Source organism: Epinephelus lanceolatus, chromosome 20 (genome assembly GCF_041903045.1).
Source record: "Epinephelus lanceolatus isolate andai-2023 chromosome 20, ASM4190304v1, whole genome shotgun sequence".
Classification (NCBI taxonomy): domain Eukaryota; kingdom Metazoa; phylum Chordata; class Actinopteri; order Perciformes; family Serranidae; genus Epinephelus; species Epinephelus lanceolatus.
The window spans coordinates 39,509,203-39,532,131 of record NC_135753.1 but is presented as its reverse complement, the minus strand read 5'-3'; the positions used below and the strand labels follow the sequence as shown (position 1 = coordinate 39,532,131).

The 22,929-nt window shown below is 41.5% G+C and overlaps 1 protein-coding gene across 1 annotated transcript in view; it reads right to left on the bottom strand.

Moving 5' to 3' along the window:
• Positions 1-262: 262 nt before the first annotated feature.
• LOC117265045 (NACHT, LRR and PYD domains-containing protein 1-like) overlaps positions 263-22,929 on the bottom strand; it is a 50,681-nt gene continuing 28,014 nt past the window's right edge. The window contains exons 15-24 of the mRNA XM_078162849.1: positions 17,421-17,594; positions 11,590-11,763; positions 10,921-10,967; positions 10,434-10,543; positions 9,914-9,969; positions 7,976-8,193; positions 7,367-7,632; positions 4,077-4,193; positions 3,810-3,951; positions 263-1,521 (exon numbers count right to left, since the gene is read on the bottom strand). Coding sequence (XP_078018975.1) covers positions 1,079-1,521; positions 3,810-3,951; positions 4,077-4,193; positions 7,367-7,632; positions 7,976-8,193; positions 9,914-9,969; positions 10,434-10,543; positions 10,921-10,967; positions 11,590-11,763; positions 17,421-17,594 — 1,747 coding nt within the window. The 3' untranslated portion in view covers positions 263-1,078. The remainder of the gene's footprint in view (positions 1,522-3,809; positions 3,952-4,076; positions 4,194-7,366; positions 7,633-7,975; positions 8,194-9,913; positions 9,970-10,433; positions 10,544-10,920; positions 10,968-11,589; positions 11,764-17,420; positions 17,595-22,929) is intronic.

The following is a 22,929-nucleotide window of genomic DNA, read 5'->3' as shown; positions in this document are numbered from 1 at the left end:
TCATAGTATACCATGTCGTCCAAAATCATGAATAAATGTCATAGTATAGACAGTTATGTCTAGTCAGCTGTTAGCTATATTATCTTTCAGGTAACTACACTGAATAAGATATCGAGGATTCATTAGCTGTTAGGTGCGTCATCTGTCAGCCAGTTTCATCAGCTCTTGATGCTAACAGTGAATTATGTACGACCTGAAAAGAATGCAAACTGTACTCAACAAATTATCAGGAGAAAAGATGAATTCTTTCATTGTTGGCAGCTCATATTATTTTCTCCGTGAACTACAATCAGGAACTGTTTATTGTGAAACTGGTTTGCACATACACAGAATATGGTGCAGAACAATACACTGTGCAAAAGTCAAGAGACATCAAATATAAAAATATGACAAACAATAAGAAATACATGATGTTTTTAAAGTGAAGGAGCCATGCAGTTAAGACAGAAATATGTGGCTGTGCTTTGCCTCACTGACAGAGAATATTTACCCCCTCAGAATATCTGAGTGTCACATCACACAGTCTTCACACACAACTAGTGTGTGCTGAGAAATAATTACTGTATATAAAAGAATAAACACAAAACAAGAAGGAAACATTTCCAACTATCAACACACATAAATGTTTCAACACTTCCCCAGCTGATCATTCGAAACATTCAGCATCAGAAACAGGCAGCTTTCAGTCAAACCCAGCTATGAAGGTTTCTGTCACCCCAAGAAGAACGACACACGTTAAAGACAAAACACAACAATATGATACAGAACCAAGAGTCCTCAAGGCTGAAAAAGCCAAGCTGCATTAAACAATATTTGTTTCTCTTTTTATCATTGACATCAGAGGCTGTAAACATGTCAAAGGATGTGAAGCAGTATCTCTAAATATCAGGTGTATAAGCTCCACTCAGACATCTGCTGTTTTTCTGATTCTCACATCTGCCTGATGCTCCAGCTGCAGCTTCGAAAGCTTGAAAGTCCACTTATTAAAACCTTTCATTCAAAGATGACAATAAGTAATGTGAAACAGTCAGCTCTTACAGAGATTCATCATCACACTCCTCAGTTTCTTGTTTTTGCTTCAGCTTAATTTCAGCACTCTGGAAAGATGTGGATCCACCTCACAGAGAGCAACGATCAGAAGTGAACTGGCTTCAGTTCCCTTGTTCCGCACCGTGTCGATCACATGTCGTGCTTTGTCTGCTCTGAGTTTTGCTCTGGCCGACTGCATTTCATCATCATTTATAACCTGACGCTCCAGGAGTTTATCCAGAAGCTGGTTCAGATTAGGATCAGACACTCTGTTTACAAACTGTGTCCGAACTGAGAACAGCCTCTGCTCTGCTGGGACGCTGTCCTCTGCTGGGACGCTGTCCTCTGCTGGGACACTGTCCTCTGCTGGGACCCTGTCCTCTGCTGGGACGCTGTCCTCTGCTGGGACACTGTCCTCTGCTGGGACACTGTCCTCTGCTGGGACACTGTCCTCTGCTGGGACACTCCTCTGTGGAATTTCCCTTCTTGAACCTGGAAGATAAGCGAGGAAAGACATTTATATAATAACCAATAATCACTAACACATGTGGCTGCGTATCACCAGTGATTTCCTGATTTGATTTAATCTGATGAAGGATATTTCAGCTACAATATCAATACTACTTGAATATGAAAGCGACTCTGAGAAAACTAATGTTTTTTTTTGTTTTTTTTAAAGACATTTTTTGGGCCATTTTGCCTTTAATGGACAGGACAGACAAGCGTGAAGGGGGGAGAGAGAGAGGGGATGACATGCAGCAAGGGGCCACAGGTAACAGCCTTGTACATGGGGCGCCTGCTCTACCACTAAGCCACCGACACCCCGAGAAAACTAATGTTGTAAATTACACAAGAAAATGTATTTTTTTAGAAGAATGAATTCAGAATAGAGTTCAAATATAATATTTTCATGATGACTAAATATTTCTCGAGCAGCAGCAGTAATGTTTACAACAGCAAAGTCACTATATACATTTAATGATATCTCACTGGAAACAAATCTGAAATGTCAACACCATAACAGGCCTCACAATACTGAGTGATGTTTACAAAGGATGAAGAACACAGACATGAGCCAGTATCTGTAATTCCCCCTGTCCTCTGTCCTCCTCCCTCTGCTGCTCAGGTGAGTCACTACCTGCAGGTTACGCTGGTCAATTTTCAGATAAGTGGCAAACCTGTTAGGTTTGTAGGTCAGTTGAAATGAGGACCCAAAGTCAGAGCAGTGGGCAGGTGGATTTGGAACAAAAGGCAGGTAACTGAAAGTCCAACAGAAAGAGGAACCAAAACTAAACTAAAAGCCAAGTGAGATGAACACAAGAGAGCAGACAGGAGACGGAGCAGAGGCACCATGATCACGGGGATGAACTGACGGGGGAAACACTGGGCTTTAAATACACAAGGGCTGATTACTTACTACACACAGGTGAGTGAAACAAGACACAGGTAAAACACATGAGGTCATCCACAAAGGCCAGAAAACTCAGGAAGTAAAAGTAACACTAAACAGAGTGAGACCACATTTCAAAATAAAACAGGAACTGGACACAAACACATGAACATTAACTTGACAGAAAACAGGCGGCAAACGGACAAAGGCAGGAAGTGAACACAACATGACTCATGAGGAGAGAACCACTGCCTGCACCCTCTCCCTACCCACAACCACTCTGTCTCCACGCTCACGCCACGTGTCACGTGTCCACTACACAGAGTGCCGTCCCAAACTGACTAGCAACATGAATCCAATAAAAGTGAGACAAACAGACATAAAGAACATAAAATGGGAGTAACTTGACTTTTCTCCATGGTTACCAAACATAACAACAGCTCCTTTACCTCCTCAGAGAGGGAGGAGTGTCCCACAGTTTGCTGCTGTATTTACATCCTACACCTTGATGTAGGAGCTTCATTCAGCTGTGAAGGAGACACTGACACTCTGAGACAGAGTGGGAGTGGGTAGGGTCCAGATCTGAAAGGCCCAACCTGTAAAACAAATCAGGAAACAGACTGAAGATGGATGAATATCTGAAACAAGGAAAAACCCCATTGGCTTTTTGACGAGGGAACCAGGGCGACGCTAACTTCAGGGTCAGCCAACAGAAAAATGTATCAATCTCTGTATCTCTGTATATATATATATATATATATATATCTGTATCTGTATCTATCTCTCTGTATCTTTGTATCAATCTCGGTATCTCTGTGTGTATATATATATATATATATATATATATATATATATGTATCTCTGTATACCTCTCTCTGTATCTATCTATCTATCTCTCTGTATCTCTGTATCTATCTCTCTGCTTCCACACAGTCACCAGGGTCTGTCTAATGCTTCATCATCTGCTCATGTGTATCTGAACAGGTTGAACACTGCAGGAAGTGACAGGGTCAGAGCTAAGATGCCAAACATCAGCTGTGTAGCTGTGAACTCCCACACCACTTAAACCATTACAAATGAACAGAACGACTGAGCTGAAGTGGACCACCTCTGTGACCAAACATCTTCTTTCTTCCTGGTTTTTAATATTGTTTGATTGAAATGTTCCAGTCACAGTTTGTAAAATGCCTTCACTTTGCTTTCTTCAATACAACCAAAAGACACTCCCAGTCGTGGCTTTCTGACAGAAAAGTGTGGATTGCAAATGAGCTGCAGCCTAATTAAAGAATAATATGTGAAAGTGCATCTCTTTTATTGTTTTCTATTCTACCACTGAGGTCTAAACTGTGACATCAGGTGGAGTGCTGCTGCAGGATGGTGAAGCCTTTACCTGTCAGATCCACAATACGTTTCCACACTTCTTGTCTCTCTTGGTCCTGGATCATCAAAGTCAGGTTCTCTGGGATGGTAGTCAGGAAAACTTCAAATGTTGGATGGTAATTTGGTCCATAATCTGAGTGAAATTGTTCGCACTGAAAACCAGAAGCAACGGGTCATTTTTCAACCTGTTGAAAATATTTATCTGGTACTTTCCTGATCCAGCCAACATGATCATTGTGTTTGTGACCATTAGAAGTGTTGAAGTGACTTGACTCACCTCAGGCTGTATTTGGAAGGCCTCAGGTTCACAGTGGATCCTGTAACTTTGGCCAAACCTCAGAGGACAGTGGGCAGCGATCTCGATGTACTTATTATCGCTTTGGTTCTTTTTAACCTTCGGTAACAGGACATTTGGATCATTAGGAGGTTTATGCTCAGAGTCAGCTCAAATTTATTCATAACAATACATTTAAAGAAAATCTTGACAGTGAAAATCACAATCAAATTAAAGCACAGACATAATCATGAGGAAATACTGTCAGTACATTAAAGTATAGATTCAATAATTCAACAGCACTGCAGAGACAAATGAATAAAAACAAATAAAAAAACAGAGCATTTCAACATCACTATAACATTATTGACACATGATTTACAACTATCCCTTTTTCAGCCTCTCTACAGATCCATTGAACTGTGACCTGATGAAATGATGCAAATGTTAATACACGTGTGTTGCTGGAAACAGACAGGAATCCCTCAGCTGCTGGAAAGTCATTGGTGTTTCATCATCACACAGATCACCAGTTACAGGTTTGCTCTTTGGAGCTCATTATTTAAAACCAACATTGTCTTGAACAGAACTTGAGCAAGTGGTGACAAGGGAAATCATTTCTTCATTTTTAACTGACTGTATCTGTATTATAATATAAATTAAAATATGAAGGTGGAGCGGGCAGTTCTGAAGAAAGGGGGATGATTGTTGAGTCTCATTCCTCGGTCATAAAATATCAACACTTTGGGTTAGTACTCGAGCCCAATCACCAAAGCTGGAGCCTATCAGCTGACACTGGGTGAGAGGCAGGGTTCACCCTGGACAGGTCACCAGACTATCACAGGACTGACACATAGAGACAGACAACCATTCACACTCACATTCACACCTACGGACAATTTAGAGTCACCAATTAACCTGCATGTCTTTGGACTGTGGGAGGAAGCTGGAGTACCTGGAGGAAACCCACGCTGACACAGGGAGAACATGTCAGAGCACCTGGAGGAAACCCACGCTGACACAGGGAGAACATGTCAGAGCACCTGGAGGAAACCCACGCTGACACAGGGAGAACATGTCAGAGCACCTGGAGGAAACCCACGCTGACACAGGGAGAACATGTGGGAGCACCTGGAGGAAACCCACGCTGACACAGGGAGAACATGTCGGAGCACCTGGAGGAAACCCACGCTGACACAGGGAGAACATGTCAGAGCACCTGGAGGAAACCCACACTGACACAGGGAGAACATGTCAGAGCACCTGGAGGAAACCCACGCTGACACAGGGAGAACATGTCAGAGCACCTGGAGGAAACCCACGCTGACACAGGGAGAACATGTCAGAGCACCTGGAGGAAACCCACGCTGACACAGGGAGAACATGTCGGAGCACCTGGAGGAAACCCACACTGACACAGGGAGAACATGTCAGAGCACCTGGAGGAAACCCACGCTGACACAGGGAGAACATGTCGGAGCACCTGGAGGAAACCCACGCTGACACAGGGAGAACATGTCAGAGCACCTGGAGGAAACCCACGCTGACACAGGGAGAACATGTCGGAGCACCTGGAGGAAACCCACGTTGACACAGGGAGACCATGTCAGAGCACCTGGAGGAAACCCACACTGACACGGGGAGAACATGTCAGAACACCTGGAGGAAACCCACGCTGACACAGGGAGAACATGTCAGAGCACCTGGAGGAAACCCACGCTGACACAGGGAGAACATGTCGGAGCACCTGGAGGAAACCCACGCTGACACAGGGAGAACATGTCGGAGCACCTGGAGGAAACCCACGCTGACACAGGGAGAACATGTCAGAGCACCTGGAGGAAACCCACGCTGACACAGGGAGAACATGTCGGAGCACCTGGAGGAAACCCACACTGACACAGGGAGAACATGTCGGAGCACCTGGAGGAAACCCACGCTGACACAGGGAGAACATGTCAGAGCACCTGGAGGAAACCCACGCTGACACAGGGAGAACATGTCGGAGCACCTGGAGGAAACCCACACTGACACAGGGAGAACATGTCGGAGCACCTGGAGGAAACCCACGCTGACACAGGGAGAACATGTCAGAGCACCTGGAGGAAACCCACGCTGACACAGGGAGAACATGTCAGAGCACCTGGAGGAAACCCACGCTGACACAGGGAGAACATGTCGGAGCACCTGGAGGAAACCCACGCTGACACAGGGAGAACATGTCGGAGCACCTGGAGGAAACCCACGCTGACACAGGGAGAACATGTCGGAGCACCTGGAGGAAACCCACACTGACACAGGGAGAACATGTCGGAGCACCTGGAGGAAACCCACTCTGAACATTCTTCTCAGGGTGCCTCCATTTTCCTCATTTGTCACCATAAACTCAGCCATGTTGCCGTTAAGATGCAGTCAGAGGTACCTCATGTTTTTTGCCTCAGTTTAGTTGCTGAGGTCGTCTGTGCAACGGTTTCACCAACTTTAAGCATTTCCTTAAATATAAGACCAAGATAAGGAGAAAAACCTGAGGAGAAGACTTGAGGATGTTTTTGTGCAGCTGATTTTATTTAAAGGAAAATCTTAACTTTGAGTGCTTTGTCCACCCGGACCCTGAAAATAAGACTCAAAAATCAATCTCTCTCCAGAATGCCCTACTCCACCTTTAATATGTGACGTTCAAGTTGCATCCAGGAGGGTGATTCACATCCTCCAACCAAGTGAAATAATAGTTTCAGCAAATATTAATTCCAACTGCAATTCCAGGAGCCGTAAACCTCCTCTCTCAGCTGGTCATTTCTAAAGTCTTTCAGTTTCTGGAACTAAGTGAGTCCATAAAAAACTTCTTCCTACATCACTGTGTGTTGTGTGTACTTCACTGAAACTGGAATAAATACACAAGTGTTAGAAGTCCATGAACTCTTTCTGTAAGACTTGTCAGCAGAGTGATCCATCACTGCAAGTGTTTTTAACATTTTCCCCACAGAGGTAAACCATTAAGTTTATATAGATTACAAAGGTTGTTTTCTGTTTAGAATACTCAGTATTTCATTTTGGACTTGTTAAGGCCACTGTTGACTTTTTACGCCACCGGTTTGAAGAATCACAAATGACCCTGGCAGGCAGAAATACATGAGACATGAGAGTTCAGATTGATTTTGATTCTTACCACAGCATGAGAAGGTTTATAAAGAACAGAAGCAAAGTGTGACTGACCTGAATCTCCTTTGTTGAAACAGCTGCATCTTAAAACAAGAGTTTAGGCAGATGGTGACACGTATGACAGATAGCTTTACCTCAGTTAGAGGGACGTTGCTGGGCAGCAGTAATACATTGAGTACTTGATATCTTCTGCTGGGAGGTCGGAGGAACAGCAGAACTTGGCCAGTTATTGGCAGCATGATGTTCAGAAGCCTTTTGATGGGATCCCAGATCAGGCCGAAGGCAGAGAGGTGACAGACCTTCACAACCACATGAGTGTGTGTAATCTCCAGCGGCTCCACGATGCTCATTCCATCATCAGTGATGTGGACGACAGACAACAGTCCATCAGGGAGCGGAGCTGTGAACACACAGAGTTGTTAAACTTTTGTGTTACTGCGAACAGGTTCATCTACCTAATTCACTTCTTGCTACTCGAGTCCAGAGATTTAAAATGAATCTATTGTCATTAACTCTGGAGCTTCCAAAGGATGCACCACTTTGCCTCTGTCCTTCACTCACCTAATTTACTGTCATTGTTCTGTTTCACACATGATCTGTCTGCATTTCACTCCACTCCATTACATTTTCATCATGCATGTCACTGAATGCAGCTAGTTTTAACTAGTAGTGCTACACATGAACACAAATCTCTGCATTTTCATTCATTATTTCTTTCACATTGAAGACAGTAATGTCTTTACCATCCATAATTTCACAGTGTGGGAGGTGGAGCTGACAGACAGCAGCTTCCTCTGAACACTTGATTTCAAACAGCGGCCCTGCAGCCATCTTGCCAGCTGACTGGAGGACAATCTCGTCCCATTGGACAGTGTTGTACAGCAGCTCCGCCTCCTGAGCCATAACAAACACCAGTCCAGTCAAAGCACACTGGAACACACCTGGACCAGGACACCTGAACCTGTAGGACACAGAAGGACTGATTACAACAAGCTTTCAGTCTGTTGGTCAATGATGTGTTGAGTTAAGCCGTGCAGACGCTCTGTGTTTTTATTCATCTTGTACGTGGTGTTTAACATGATGTCATCTTCCTTTCTGTGAGGTCACAACCTGCGATCCATCCCATCGTCCTACAGACACATCATTGATTCTTTAGGTGATTGATCAGGTGTCCTGACCTCAACCTGAACATTAAACAAAAAACAATCTTGCTGATTCTAAAAAACCTCGGTGGAACAAATTTGGGACTAAAGTCAGGGTTAGTGCACACAGCATCTGCCAGGCAACACAAACACTAAATCCATCCAGCTTTTGTCCTGGTAAGAATTCAGAAAAACTACAGATGTGATTGTTGCATCACTTAAAAAGTTGGAGACCAAACTGACTTTGTGCACAATAGAGAGAAGCAGCAGCTGCAGAAGTATGAAGTGTATGAGTGTTCAAAGTGAACAGTATACACTGAAAGGAGTCAAACTGACAGGTGAAGTGTGTGTGGAGGGGTTTCTGAAGCTGTTGGACCATCTGACTTGCAGTTCTGATGCAGTATACTGATGCTTTAAGCAGGGTTATCATAGTAAACTAAAACTAAAACTAAAATCAGCAGTGAAAATATTTGTAATAAACTGAAACTACATAAGAACTAAAACTAAACTGGAAACTAAAACTAAAACAGTTTGAACTGCTTCAAAAACTAATACATGTTAAATACAAATGAATGTTAATTAATTTCACTTTCAGTTTTTTAGCTCTAATATTTCACCACAACATGGAGACCGCATGAATTTCCATCAACTCTCCTTAAATTGAACCACAGAAATTAAGGTGACTGACATTCCAGGAGATGGCGCTGTGCCACAACTGCTTCACATCAGACACTAAAGCAGCACAAAGATTTAAAGCCGTTCCTATAGAGTTCTCCAACCATGTATTTTATATGTACATGTAGTAAACGTGTGAGATGTTATACCTGGCCCTAATAAACAAACAAACACTACTGTAAAACTAAAACTGAACTAAAACTGGCAAACACACTCTAAAAACTGACTAAAGGGAAATTAAAAGAGTCAAAACCAAAATAACATTTAACTGAAATCAAACATTCATTAAACCCAGGCTGTGAGCATGAAAGCAGCTAAACTGTGCTGAAGAGGTGGGAAAGGGCAATGAAAGGAGGTGAAGTGGAGGCTGAAGTTTAAGTGATGAAAGGAGGTGAAGTGGAGGTTAAAGTGTGAGTGATGAAAGGAGGTGAAGTGTAGGTTAAAGTGTGAGTGATGAAAGGAGGTGAAGTGAAGGTTAAATTGCAAGTGATGAAAGGAGGTGAAGTGGAGGTTAAAGTGTAAGTGATGAAAGGAGGTGAAGTGTAGGTTAAAGTGTAAGTGATGAAAGGAGGTGAAGTGTAGGTTAAAGTGTAAGTGATGAAAGGAGGTGAAGTGAAGGTTAAAGTTTAAGTGATGAAAGGAGGTGAAGTGTAGGTTAAAGTGTAAGTGATGAAAGGAGGTGAAGTGAAGGTTAAAGTTTAAGTGATGAAAGGAGGTGAAGTGTAGGTTAAAGTGTGAGTGATGAAAGGAGGTGAAGTGAAGGTTAAAGTTTAAGTGATGAAAGGAGGTGAAGTGGAGGTTAAAGTGTGAGTGATGAAAGGAGTTGATGAGGTTGAAGTATTGTGCATATTGTGATGTGGTCACCTGTATGAAGTCTTTCCAGACTCTGTCAGCAGTTCAGGTGTGAAACTTAACGTGTCCTAAAGTTTAAAAAGGAACAAACAGAGTTCATTAGAACACATTGAGACAGGAGCAGAAACTGGCCACCCAACTCTCCCAGTTATGTACAGGTGACAGGATCCTCACTGCTTCACTTTCTACTCTACGTTTACTCTTTACTATGTATTCATCACTTCACTGCTCTGTGTCAAAATGACTCCATTATTGTTATTATTCAGTGAAATGATCCTGCACAAGTGAAGCCTGCAGGACTCTGTTGGACAGCAGCTGCTGGTTTCATAGATGAGGAAGTAGAAATGAGTTTGGAGGAGTTTCTGATGGAAGAGGAAGGAGCAGAGAGTGAGAGGAAAAGGAGGATGAAGAAGAGAAGGAATATTAAACCCTGGAGGGGGTAAAACTAAGAAACCCCAGTCTGATCACTGACAAATTAATAAAACTGTTCAAGTGAAAAACTGATATTTGTGTTCAGATCCTCTTCACACACCAGCTGCTGCTGCTGCTGCTGCTTCAACCTCTCTGGATCCTCTTCATCCACACTGTCCTCTCTTCTGTCCTCAGACACATCCAGGTTTGTCTTTGACGTGGACGCATTAGCTGGGTGATTAGAGACATCAGATGGACAGAAGAAGACACACAGCACATGTCAAACTCACTTTTGGACATCCTGGAGACCAAACATTCAGAAACCTGAAACAGCAACGTCCCCAGTTCAAGACGAGCAGAGCCCTTTGTAGCATGTCTCTGTCCCCATGTTTCCTGTTGGTATCTACTGACAAACCCTCCAATAAAGTCCAAATGTAGAACAACATCATGTTTAAGTCAAGACCAAGTCTAAAGGGGGTCGATACCAAGGTAAGACAGAGATTCAAGACAGTGGTGCAACAAGACATCATGTTTCCCAACATGCAAAGCAGAACAGAACAAAGACAAAGACCTGCTGTGGTTACTGGGATTAACCAGCTTTTACTCACCTCCTTCATGTCTGACAGGTGTAGCTCTGTATACTCTGCCAGTTAGCCTGAAGGAACACAAATACAGCAGTTATCTTATGAGCAGAGGTCAAATCTTCCTCCTCATCTTCTGGACTCCAGTCAATGTGACAGATGAACCTTTAACAGTGAAGAACTGAGACGTATATACACCAACACATTTCAGATACACTAACGTCAGTGAAGTGACCATTTATAGCAAATATTCACACAGTTAGATCAGTCAGAAAAGGCTCTGCTGTCTGAGGGAGCTCTCAATGAATCTGAGCAGTGACGAGGAGAACCAATCCCCTCTTAACGAACATACATGAACATTCAATCTGAAATCAGCAAGACTAAAAACTTGGTGTGAGCGTATCAGAGTCAGAGCATCAGTGAGAAGTGTCAGGTTATAATGGAGACACTGTATGAATATGATTGGATGTTACTGGTCAGCTGGTAGCCAAGAAGCTGATGGATGAGTCACTGATGCTCAGCCTGAACCGACTCAGAGCTCCAATCTGCTCTCACACCTTCAACTCTTACTGAGCAACGTATCTCTGGACCTGAAGATACTGGATCTCTGATTGGATGCTCACTGTATCGTCCAAAAGACCACCTGAGAACAACAGATAGGCTCATCAACACTGACTGACTGCAACATCCACTGACCTCAGAATCTTCAGTCTACAGTGTGGACTCTCCACGAGATCAGACAGCAGCTTCACTCCTGAATCCTGCAGCTTGTTGTCACCCAGGTCCAGCTCTGTCAGATGGGAGGGGTTGGACTTCAGAGCTGAGGCAAGAGAAACACAGCTGATCTCTGACAACCTGCAGCGGGTTAACCTGAATAAAGAATAAAAGATAAAGATAAAACTCCATTAATGATCCAATCAGATGTGTTCAGGTTTTAAATGTGTAGCTCAACATTACTATGTCCTAATAAATTCCCTAAAATGAGTAGAGTGACTTTGTCATTGTGTTATTGTGGATCATCATAACGTCAGCCTTCTACAGACATCATCCAAATGTCACCACAACATTCATACACCTATTCATGTCAACACTGATTAATAACATGCTGCTGATCATTAGAGGATCAATACTGTATTGATCCTTTAAATCCTTTAACTACTAACAGTGGACATTTTCTACACTTTCTTTAACAAACACAAGTCTTTAAAAAACACAGAGACATTTTGTCCTCAAAGCTCTTTATCCTTGGAATTTATTAAAACTATCATTATAATTAATTAATTATTATTTATTTGATTGTATAGAAACGTACCCCCCCCCCCCCCCCTTTCCTTTTTTCTCTGCACTGTGTCCGATGTATTTCTTGACTTTTATTAGATTATTTTTCACTGACAACTCAGTGTGCTTCCTGTTGTCATTTATCTTTTTTTTTTTTTTTTTTACTTTTTATTTAGTGCTATTTTTTTCAGTTAACAGAACATTCCCTGACAGGATCTCTTAATAAGAAAAAGACAATAAAAAAATAAACAATATTTCCATATACATCCAAAATTCAAAAAACTTCCAGTGCACACTAGAGCATAGGATTGACAGAAGGTTTATTATCAAAAGTTAAAAACAGAAGGGGCAAACAACACGTTTCACATGTTGCTTCATCAGATTCGCTCTTGATTGTCATCAGGTGTGCGCTTAAATAGACAAGGTGAATGACAGCCAGACAATCAATCAGTCTATGAGATACAAGTCCAAATTTACAAGCTGATATATTAAAGGGCAAGTACATACAAATATCATAAATAGCATGAAAAAGATATCAAGAGGAATACAACTTCCATCATCTGACAAGTGTCAGTTCTCATGATAGGAGACAATATAGATGAAAAAACAGTATGATAATTCAGACCCATTGCAGTAATGAGATACAAATACATAATCTAGATGTACTGTACCAACTCATATATGTATAAAAAAGGAGAGTGTATACAGTATAAATAATCACTTGGATTAATAATTTGTTTTGATCTTCTGTAAAGACCGGCAAATTCAATGATTCAAGCAGTGACTCCATTTTTTTATTATTTTAAACCTGAGGTTGTGAATATAATTTTTCATAGTACTCCTTAAAACTGTTTTTTATTTCCTTCATTTGGTGATGGATATTGTTTGTTTTTGGGTCTCTTATTTTAAATATTGTGTTGTCGACCTGCTGTTTTCGTAATTTATAGGCCAATATTTTTGTGTATTTACTACCTCCTTCATAATATTTTTGTTTGGTGTATAGTAGTTTCCTTTGAATTTCTTGTGCATATATTTCTTCAATCTGGTTCCTTTTTTTTACATTTCCACTTTTATTTTAGGATCCATTGTATTCTTGTGCTCAGATTCTATTTTTTTCAATTCAGTTTGAAGAGTGATAAGTTTTTCTGCCCTTTGTTTTTTAAGGAAAGATGTTATTGCGATCACCTTCCCCCTCAGTACCGCTTTACATGCATCCCAGAGCACTGGGGGAGACACCTGTCATTATGTTCTAGGTAGTCTGATACTTCTTTGGTGAGCTTTTCATTCATTTGTTTATTCAGGATACTACAACTAAATCTCCAGTGAGTAAGCTTCCTTATATTGCTTGTTGTTAAGGACAGATATATTGGGCAGTGATCCGAAATTTCCATTGTACCAATATGACAATTTTGCACCCTGCTGGCATCCGTTCCAAAAATTAAAAAATAATTAAATCAATATGTTGAATGGGGGGGTGAAAAGAAAGTGAAGTCTTTAACTGATGGGTTTAGGAATCTCCAAACATCGATCAGTCCTATTTCTGAAATTATTGAATTTATTCTCTTTGTTGTTTTTTTGGATTGTGATATTCTTGTTCCTGATGAGTCCAGATGTGGGTTTAAAACAAAGTTAAAATCCCCCCCACATACAAGTGTCCCCTGTGCTTCTGTTGCAATCCTATCCAGAATTTGTACATAAAAATCAGGCTCTGAACCAGGGGGGATATATACGTTATAAAAGGTGAACAAGTTTCCATCCACTTTTCCCTTTATTAACACAAATCTGCCTTCTCTATCCTTCGTTGAAGCTCTATGTTCATATATAACTCCTCCTGAGATCATTACAGCTACCCCTCTTGTGTGTTTTAATCTGTTTGAAGAAAAAAATACATGTTTAAATCCTTGTCTTTTTAGTTTTTCATGCTCACCCCCTGTCATATGGGTTTCCTGCAGGAATGCGATATCTATATTCTCTCTTTTTAATTTAGTGAATATTTTATTTCTTTTGGCTGGACTCAAGAGCCCGTTGACATTTAGAGAAATTACCTTAACCATGTGACCACACTCAACATTTTTGTTTTCAATGCCATAATATATGGAGTAAGAACCTGAACAATGATATATGTCATACCATGAACTGAACAAAAACAGATCTCCCCAGTTTTGAACAGAAAACAAAAATACAAACTCAAGAACACAGAGACTTTGCAGGAAAAAGGGACATCAGCCCCTTTACAGTCCCTGTTGGCGGGTAGAGGGATATTGCCCTCCCGTGTGGTTGGGGCCCTCCCTAGTGGTGGAATGACTGACCTGTGTGAACACTCCATATCCCCTAGATTAGTCCAACTACTTCAATACGACATATTATACTACTATACAGTTCAATCGGTGATTTAAAATGTTTAAGAACAAAAGAGAGGGGAGAGTAACTAAAAGTTACCTCCTTTTACCCAGTCACTGCTCCATGTCATCTCCGTTCTTCTGGTGTTGAGGCGCTCTCCTGAACTCCTGGAGTTTCTCTCTTACTTGTGTCTCCAAGTGTTTTTGTTGCCATGGAAACGCCCTCCGTATGCTCCTCTACGCTCAGGTTCTTCTCTTATAGACACCAGGATGCCCCGCGACCTCAGCTCCCTTGCAGCCTCCTGTGCGTCCTCGTAGGTCCGGGTCCTGTCACTCCAGTGGATTCGGATCCTCGTAAACGGCGTTTGGAAATGAATACCCTTCTCTTTAAGGGCCTTTTTAATTTCCCCGTAGGCTCTACGCTTCTCCATCACCTTGTAGGCGTAGTCGTGGTCAAAGAAAATCTGTTTGTTGTTTATGTGAATTTTCTTCTTCCACGCCAGCTTCAGGATTGTCTCTTTCACATCAAACTGCAGGAAATTTATTACGATGGATCTCGGATTAGCGTCGGGTTCCGGCTTCTGTGTCAAGGCTCTGTGAGCGCGTTGAATTTGCAAAGATGTGCCATTGGGTAAGGGGAGCTCCGTAGTCAACAAGTTTTCCACAAACTTGATCATCGAGTTGCCCTCGGAGTCCTCAGGTATGCCATAAACACGGATGTTATTTCTTCTAGATCTACTATCTAAGTCCGTTACTTTTTCCTGCAGCTTGCGTTGTTCTTTAAGCAGACAGAGCAGAGCCTCTTTAGTTACCATCCCGTTGTCCTCCATGTTCGAGATGCGCTGCTCTGCTTCGGTGACAGCTTGGCCTTGATCATGGAGGGCTGCGCCCACCTCCGTTAGCTTCTGATTCAGCTCGAGTTTAAACGTATCAAACTCTTCCTTCAAATCCTTTCTTAGGTCGCCCTTGAGCTCGGAGATCACCGTATTTCTTTCTTATTTGAAGTTGCGAATGTCTTTGGAGATTTCACAGAGCAGCCCTAGCTCCTTTGCGTCCTCACTAGTATCCTCTCCGCTAACTAGCATGTCGCTGGGCTTGTCTTGTTCTTTTTTCGACGTTGACTGTTCGTGTACTCGCCCTTTCAGACTTTTCTGACCTCTCTATGATTTCCCCCCACTCATCTCTCGTCTTTTGACGTCCTCGAGTAGCAATATTCCGGTGGAGGGGATGTTTTTAAGACCGATTGAGTCAGAGCAACTATCTATGCGACCATCACACACATGGCATCACCTGGAAGTCCCTGTTTTTTTAATTTTTGACTGTGATTTATCCTGCACCAGCTGGCACCTAGAAGAAGCACTTAGTTGCTGTGCACGGGACTTACAAACTTTTTATTTCCATATACATATATACATTCACACACACACCACAGCAGGTTCAGTTACATAGGAACACAAGAATGGCATTTTTTAATGATACACCATTATAATACCGTCATTTACCACAACCTGAATCGATTCAATTAGATTACCAAATATAGCGTGACTTGAGTCCACCTTTGTTTAAAAGTGTCCATTTTCAGTTGCAGACTTGCTGTCATACGTTCCATTGCGTAAACCTCTTCAAGTCTCTGTGTCCACGGGGTTATAGTTAGTGGTTTTGCGTCTTTGTCATTTATCTTTTGTTGTATTTTTCCTGTATATTTTCAGTTTAGCCCTGCTGTTTTTCTCCTGAAGTTGAGGAGAGGTCTGTTTGTATAAGCCTGTGGCTTCTTGACCTCTGCTGATACATTTCTTAAATATTCCTTTTATACTATTTAGATTTAAAGCAGTTTTACGTGTGTGCAAATAAAGAAATAAAATTAAATATACATATAACAGAATTTTGGTCCTCACAGAGACTAAACTGCTAAACTTGAGGACCAAGTGGGAGCAGGAGCTGGAATGTACTTTTGAAGACAGTAGATGTGAATCAATATGTGAGGAAGCACTATCCTTCTCATAGAACAGCCGCCATAAGCTTTTACAGTTCAACATTAGCCACAGAACCTATTTGACCCCACAAAGACTCCGTAGGATCAATGAATCCATTTCACATCTTTGCCCTCCATGTAAAACAGAGACAGGTAACCTTATTCACATCTTCTGGAAATGTCATAAATTCAGACTTTATTGGGGATCAATATTGGAGATTCTTAAAGAGATGATTGGCTTTGAGATCTCCTGTTCACCTAAACTAGCCTGACTAGGCAACATATCTGATATCCCTCTCTCCAAAAGAAACAAGCTTCACTTGATCAAACTGGCCATGATGGCTGCTAATAAATGTATTGCTGTATGATGGAAAAGTGCAGATCCTCCCCCTGTCTCCATGTGGCTCAAAGAAATGTCCTCGTACATGACATCAGAAAAAATCATCTTCAGTCTCAAAAGAAAACCACATCTCTCTGATAAATGCTGCTCTGCTTTTAGGAGCTACATGGGAAATATTTCACAGTCTGTTGTGGGTTGATGACCACATATGTTTGACTAATGCACACATGCATCTGTGTAGACATGTGGAGTTGAATCTCTGTGTACTAATGTGTGTAAATGTTGTGTTTATTTCACACACAGTTGGTCCTGTGTGATTATTACTTTATTTGATTCTATTCTGTTGTTTAATCTTTGATATTCCACTTCTGTGTTTTCTCCTGTAAACTGCTGTGTTTGAGAAAGATTCAATAAATCAACTGTTAATTAAAGAAACACAAGTCTTTGTGACTGCAGACTACATTTATACAAGAAACATGAAAATATGAACAAAAGTTCATTCACAACTTTATAGATAGAAGTTATGTTTGTACATAAATTAGCTTCAATTGTTAAACATGTAAGATCTACAACAGTAACAGAGAGTCAGTGAACTGACCTCAGAGTCTCCAGTCTACAGTGTGGACTCTCCAGAAAATCACACAGCAGCTTCACTCCTGAATCCTGCAGGTTGTTTCTACCCAGGTCCAGCTCTGTCAGATGGGAGGGGTTGGACTTCAGAGCTGAGGCCAGAGAAACACAGCTGATCTCTGACAAACTGCAGCCCCTCAATCTGAATGAAGAATAAAAGATGTAAGTTTAGAAGACAATGTTCCTGCTTGAAATCATTCAGTGTTTAATAATGTGTTCAGAGCTGAAGAAGGTTTAGAATGTAGAAGTTTAGAAAATGGAAACTCCAAACAGCTGAACTCAACAGGATGCAGCTTAAAAACTGTAAAATACAAAAAGTGAAAAAGAGCTCTCATTAATATTAATGACAACGTGCTGCTACTTCAATAAAGACGCAGTGACTTTGGAGTGAATGATTCAGTGTAGGATTTGATTTGTTATATTAAGGTTTTAAATCTGCTGCATTGACATGAATTAGAGGTGTTTATTAAATGTAATACATTTACAATAATTACACACAGTAAGAAGTGATTTGATTGAATGAAATGTGGGATTTTGACAGGTTAAACAGGATCAAGTCATTAAAGGCCAGTTTATTGTGATATATGAAGGAAGTGTAGGTTGTCTTCACTAACATCCTGATGTTTCACTTAGAGCTGAGGCTTCACTTAGTTCACTTACTGTACAGCTCAGTACAGCTCCACACTGGAAGTCTAAACTGTAAATGTGACACACAAATGTCATTTTCAAATGTTTAAATCCTGTTTTTCAGTTTTAAATTTGGAGTTGACATTTTAAAAACTCAATTTTAATCTCAGTGTAAATGTCATCAGTTCTGATCTGACCTCATAAATATCAGCCTCATGTCTGCAGTTTAGTGTCAAAGAATAAAAGATGAAGATAAAACTCCATTAATGACCCAATCAGATGGACCGTTCTTCTACGACGATCACTTCCCCTTCGAGATCTGCCAAAACAATTAGGACCTTTATGGACGAATTTGCTATTTCGGATCCCTGGCGTGTTTTTTAATCCCTCTGGTAAAACATTTTCCTTTTTCTCCCACGTACATCACAAGTTCACTTGAATAGACTACTTTCTGGTAGATAACAGATTTCTCCCTTCCGTGAGCTCATGCGGCTAGAGTCATTTCTGATCACTCCCCTGTGACTATGAGTATCCAATTTAAGGGGATTGCTCATACACAGACCCCATGGCTTTTTAATACACGTTTGCTCTCGGATGAAAAATCTGTAGAATTTATTTCCAACCAAATCGATATATTTTTGAGTATAAATAAGACCCCTGATATTTCTGCATCTGTACTGTGGGAAACCTTAAAAGCTTACATTAGAGGGCAAGTAATCTCTTTTGTAAGTTATGAGAGAAAACCAAAACGGAAAAAACTGGATGAATTAATGAAACGTATTTCTCAGTTGGACAGTTTATATGCCATTTCTCCAACACCAGATTGTATAAAGAACGCCTCTCTCTCCAGTCTGAATTTGACACACTGACTACAGACCATGCTGTCGAACTACTCCTTAAACCCAGAAGTAATTATTATGAACAGGGTGACAAGGCTGGCAGGTTACTGGCTCACCAATTACGACAATCTGCCTCTTCTCACCAAATTCCCCAAATTAGAACGTTGGTAGATACTACATTAGACTCCAAAAAGATTAATGATGAATTTAAAAACTATTATGCTTCATTATATACAGTACAGGCCAAAAGTTTGGACACACCTTCTCATTCAATGCGTTTTCTTTATTTTCATGACTATTTACATTGTAGATTCTCACTGAAGGCATCAAAACTATGAATGAACACATGTGGAGTTATGTACTTAACAAAAAAAGGTGAAATAACTGAAAACATGTTTTATATTCTAGTTTCTTCAAAATAGCCACCCTTTGCTCTGATTACTGCTTTGCACACTCTTGGCATTCTCTCCATGAGCTTCAAGAGGTAGTCACCTGAAATGGTTTCCACTTCACAGGTGTGCCTTATCAGGGTTAATTAGTGGAATTTCTTGCTTTATCAATGGGGTTGGGACCATCAGTTGTGTTGTGCAGAAGTCAGGTTAATACACAGCCGACAGCCCTATTGGACAACTGTTAAAATTCATATTATGGCAAGAACCAATCAGCTAACTAAAGAAAAACCAGTGGCCATCATTACTTTAAGAAATGAAGGTCAGTCAGTCCGGAAAATTGCAAAAACTTTAAATGTGTCCCCAAGTGGAGTCGCAAAAACCATCAAGCGCTACAACGAAACTGGCACACATGAGGACCGACCCAGGAAAGGAAGACCAAGAGTCACCTCTGCTTCTGAGGATAAGTTCATCCGAGTCACCAGCCTCAGAAATCGCAAGTTAACAGCAGCTCAGATCAGAGACCAGATGAATGCCACACAGAGTTCTAGCAGCAGACCCATCTCTAGAACAACTGTTAAGAGGAGACTGCGCCAATCAGGCCTTCATGGTCAAATAGCTGCTAGGAAACCACTGCTAAGGAGAGGCAACAAGCAGAAGAGATTTGTTTGGGCCAAGAAACACAAGGAATGGACATTAGACCAGTGGAAATCTGTGCTTTGGTCTGATGAGTCCAAATTTGAGATCTTTGGTTCCAACCGCCGTGTCTTTGTGAGACGCAGAAAAGGTGAACGGATGGATTCCACATGCCTGGTTCCCACTGTGAAGCATGGAGGAGGAGGTGTGATGGTGTGGGGGTGTTTTGCTGGTGACACTGTTGGGGATTTATTCAAAATTGAAGGCACACTGAACCAGCATGGCTACCACAGCATCCTGCAGCGACATGCCATCCCATCCGGTTTGCGTTTAGTTGGACCATCATTTATTTTTCAACAGGACAATGACCCCAAACACACCTCCAGGCTGTGTAAGGGCTATTTGACCAAGAAGGAGAGTGATGGAGTGCTGCGGCAGATGACCTGGCCTCCACAGTCACCGGACCTGAACCCAATCGAGATGGTTTGGGGTGAGCTGGACCGCAGAGTGAAGGCAAAGGGGCCAACAAGTGCTAAACACCTCTGGGAACTCCTTCAAGACTGTTGGAAAACCATTTCAGGTGACTACCTCTTGAAGCTCATGGAGAGAATGCCAAGAGTGTGCAAAGCAGTAATCAGAGCAAAGGGTGGCTATTTTGAAGAAACTAGAATATAAAACATGTTTTCAGTTATTTCACCTTTTTTTGTTAAGTACATAACTCCACATGTGTTCATTCATAGTTTTGATGCCTTCAGTGAGAATCTACAATGTAAATAGTCATGAAAATAAAGAAAACGCATTGAATGAGAAGGTGTGTCCAAACTTTTGGCCTGTACTGTACATCTGAAACTAATTCGGTTATGCAAGACTTTGACAATTTTTTCGCTACACTTGAAATTCCTCCGGTTCACCCTGACACGGTTGAAAAATTGGAGCTGCCAATAACCACTAACAAACTCTTTGTAGCTATTGCATCTATGCAAGGTGGCAAATGCCCAGGGCCGGACGGTTATCCAGTAGAGTTTTACAGAAAATTTCAACACAAATTAGCCCCCATTTTGTTAGATATGTTCAATGAATCATTTATATCTCTTAGTTTACCCTCAACACTTAATCAAGCTTCTATCTCTCTTATCCTTAAAAAGATTAAAGATCCCCTTGAGTGCTCTTCCTACCGACCGATCAGTCTGTTAAATGTAGATTTTAAATTGCTGTCCAAAATGCCTGTCCTACGTTTGGAAACTGTGCTACCTACCATTATCTATCCTAACCAAACTGGATTCATTAAAGATAGGCACTCTTTTTTCAACTTAAGACGACTTTTTAACACAATCTATCATCATCCCACGACCTCTGTGCCAGAAGCTGTTGTATCGTTAGATGCGGAAAAGGCCTTCAACCGCGTGGAGTGGAGGTATCTATTTTACACCTTAGAGAAGTTTGGCTTTGGTAAAAATTTTGTTACATGGGTGAAGCTATTGTATTCATCTCCTGTAGCTTCGGTGAGGACAAACAAAACCCAATCAGCGTATTTTCATCTCCACCGCTCCACCCGCCAGGGTTGCCCCCTGAGCCCCCTCTTGTTTGCCTTAGCCATCAAGCCCCTCTCCATTGCGCTTCGTTGTGACCCCCGCATTACAGGTATTTTCCGGAATGGAGTGGAGCAAAGAGTTTCTCTTTATGCGGACGATTTGCTCCTCTACATTTCTGATTTCGCCGTCTCTATCCCTGCCGCTCTCACTATATTTGACTCATTTGGTGCTATATCAGGCTACAAATTAAACTTAAATAAGAGTGACTTATTTCCTCTGAATAAGGCAGCACATGAGTACCCACTCCATAGTTTGCCATTTAAAACTACAAAGCACAGCTTCACTTACTTAGGGGTTCAGGTAACTGACAAGTTTAAAGACCTCTAAAAAGCTAATTTTCTTTCCCTTCTGACCCGTACTCAAGAGGATTTCAATCGGTGGTCAGTGCTGAACCTGTCTTTAACTGCCCGAATTAATTCTGTCATGATGAACACCCTGCCAAAATTTTTATATCTGTTTCAGTGTGTTCCCATTTTCCTCCCACACAAGTTTTTTTGCAAAATTGATACCATTATCTCAGAATTTATTTGGAATAAGAAAATCCCAAGGAGCTGCAAGCAATTTTTACAGAGACCAAAGACATTGGGAGGAATGGCTCTACCAAATTTGAGGTTTTATTATTGGGCAGCTAATCTCAGAATAATTCAATTTTGGCTACAGTTCGACTCATACCATGTCCTGCCTATCTGGCTTAAACTGGAAGCTGCTTCATGTGGCCCAGTGTCACTCTCAGCATTAGCTCATTCTCCCATTAAGAGTCCCTCTTCTGCATACACCAAAAATGTGATTGTTAAAACGTCCCTGAGAATCTGGAATCAGTCCAGATGTTGTTTTGGTCTTCAAACATATTCCATATTAGCCCCAATAACCACAAATCACAGTTTTCCTCCATCTCTAGTTGATGGTGCGTTTACTATCTGGTCTAATCTTGGCATCAAATCATTTAAAGATTTATACATTGACAACACTTTTGCATCTTTTGAACTGCTATCCGGAAAATTTGGTCTACCCAAACAACACCTCTTCAGGTCTATTCAGATCCGCAGTTTTGTAAACAGTAAATTCCCTCAATTCCCTACGGATTCTCCATTGGACATGTTCATTAAACCAGCACCTGCCCTCAAGGGAATGATGTCATACTTCTACACTCATATCCATTCTCTTCGCCTTGATTCTTTAAATTCAATTAAAGCACTTTTGGAAACAGACCTGGGACAGGAGATTGCCCTTGACAGAGTCCATAAATCCTCTATCTGTGCAAAACACGGATTAATCCAGTGCAAAAATTTTCACCGTGCCCACTTCACAAAGGTTAGGCTTTCCAAGATCTACAAGGACATGGACCCAACTTGTGACAGGTGTCGCTAGGCACCGGCAAGCCATGTGCACATGTT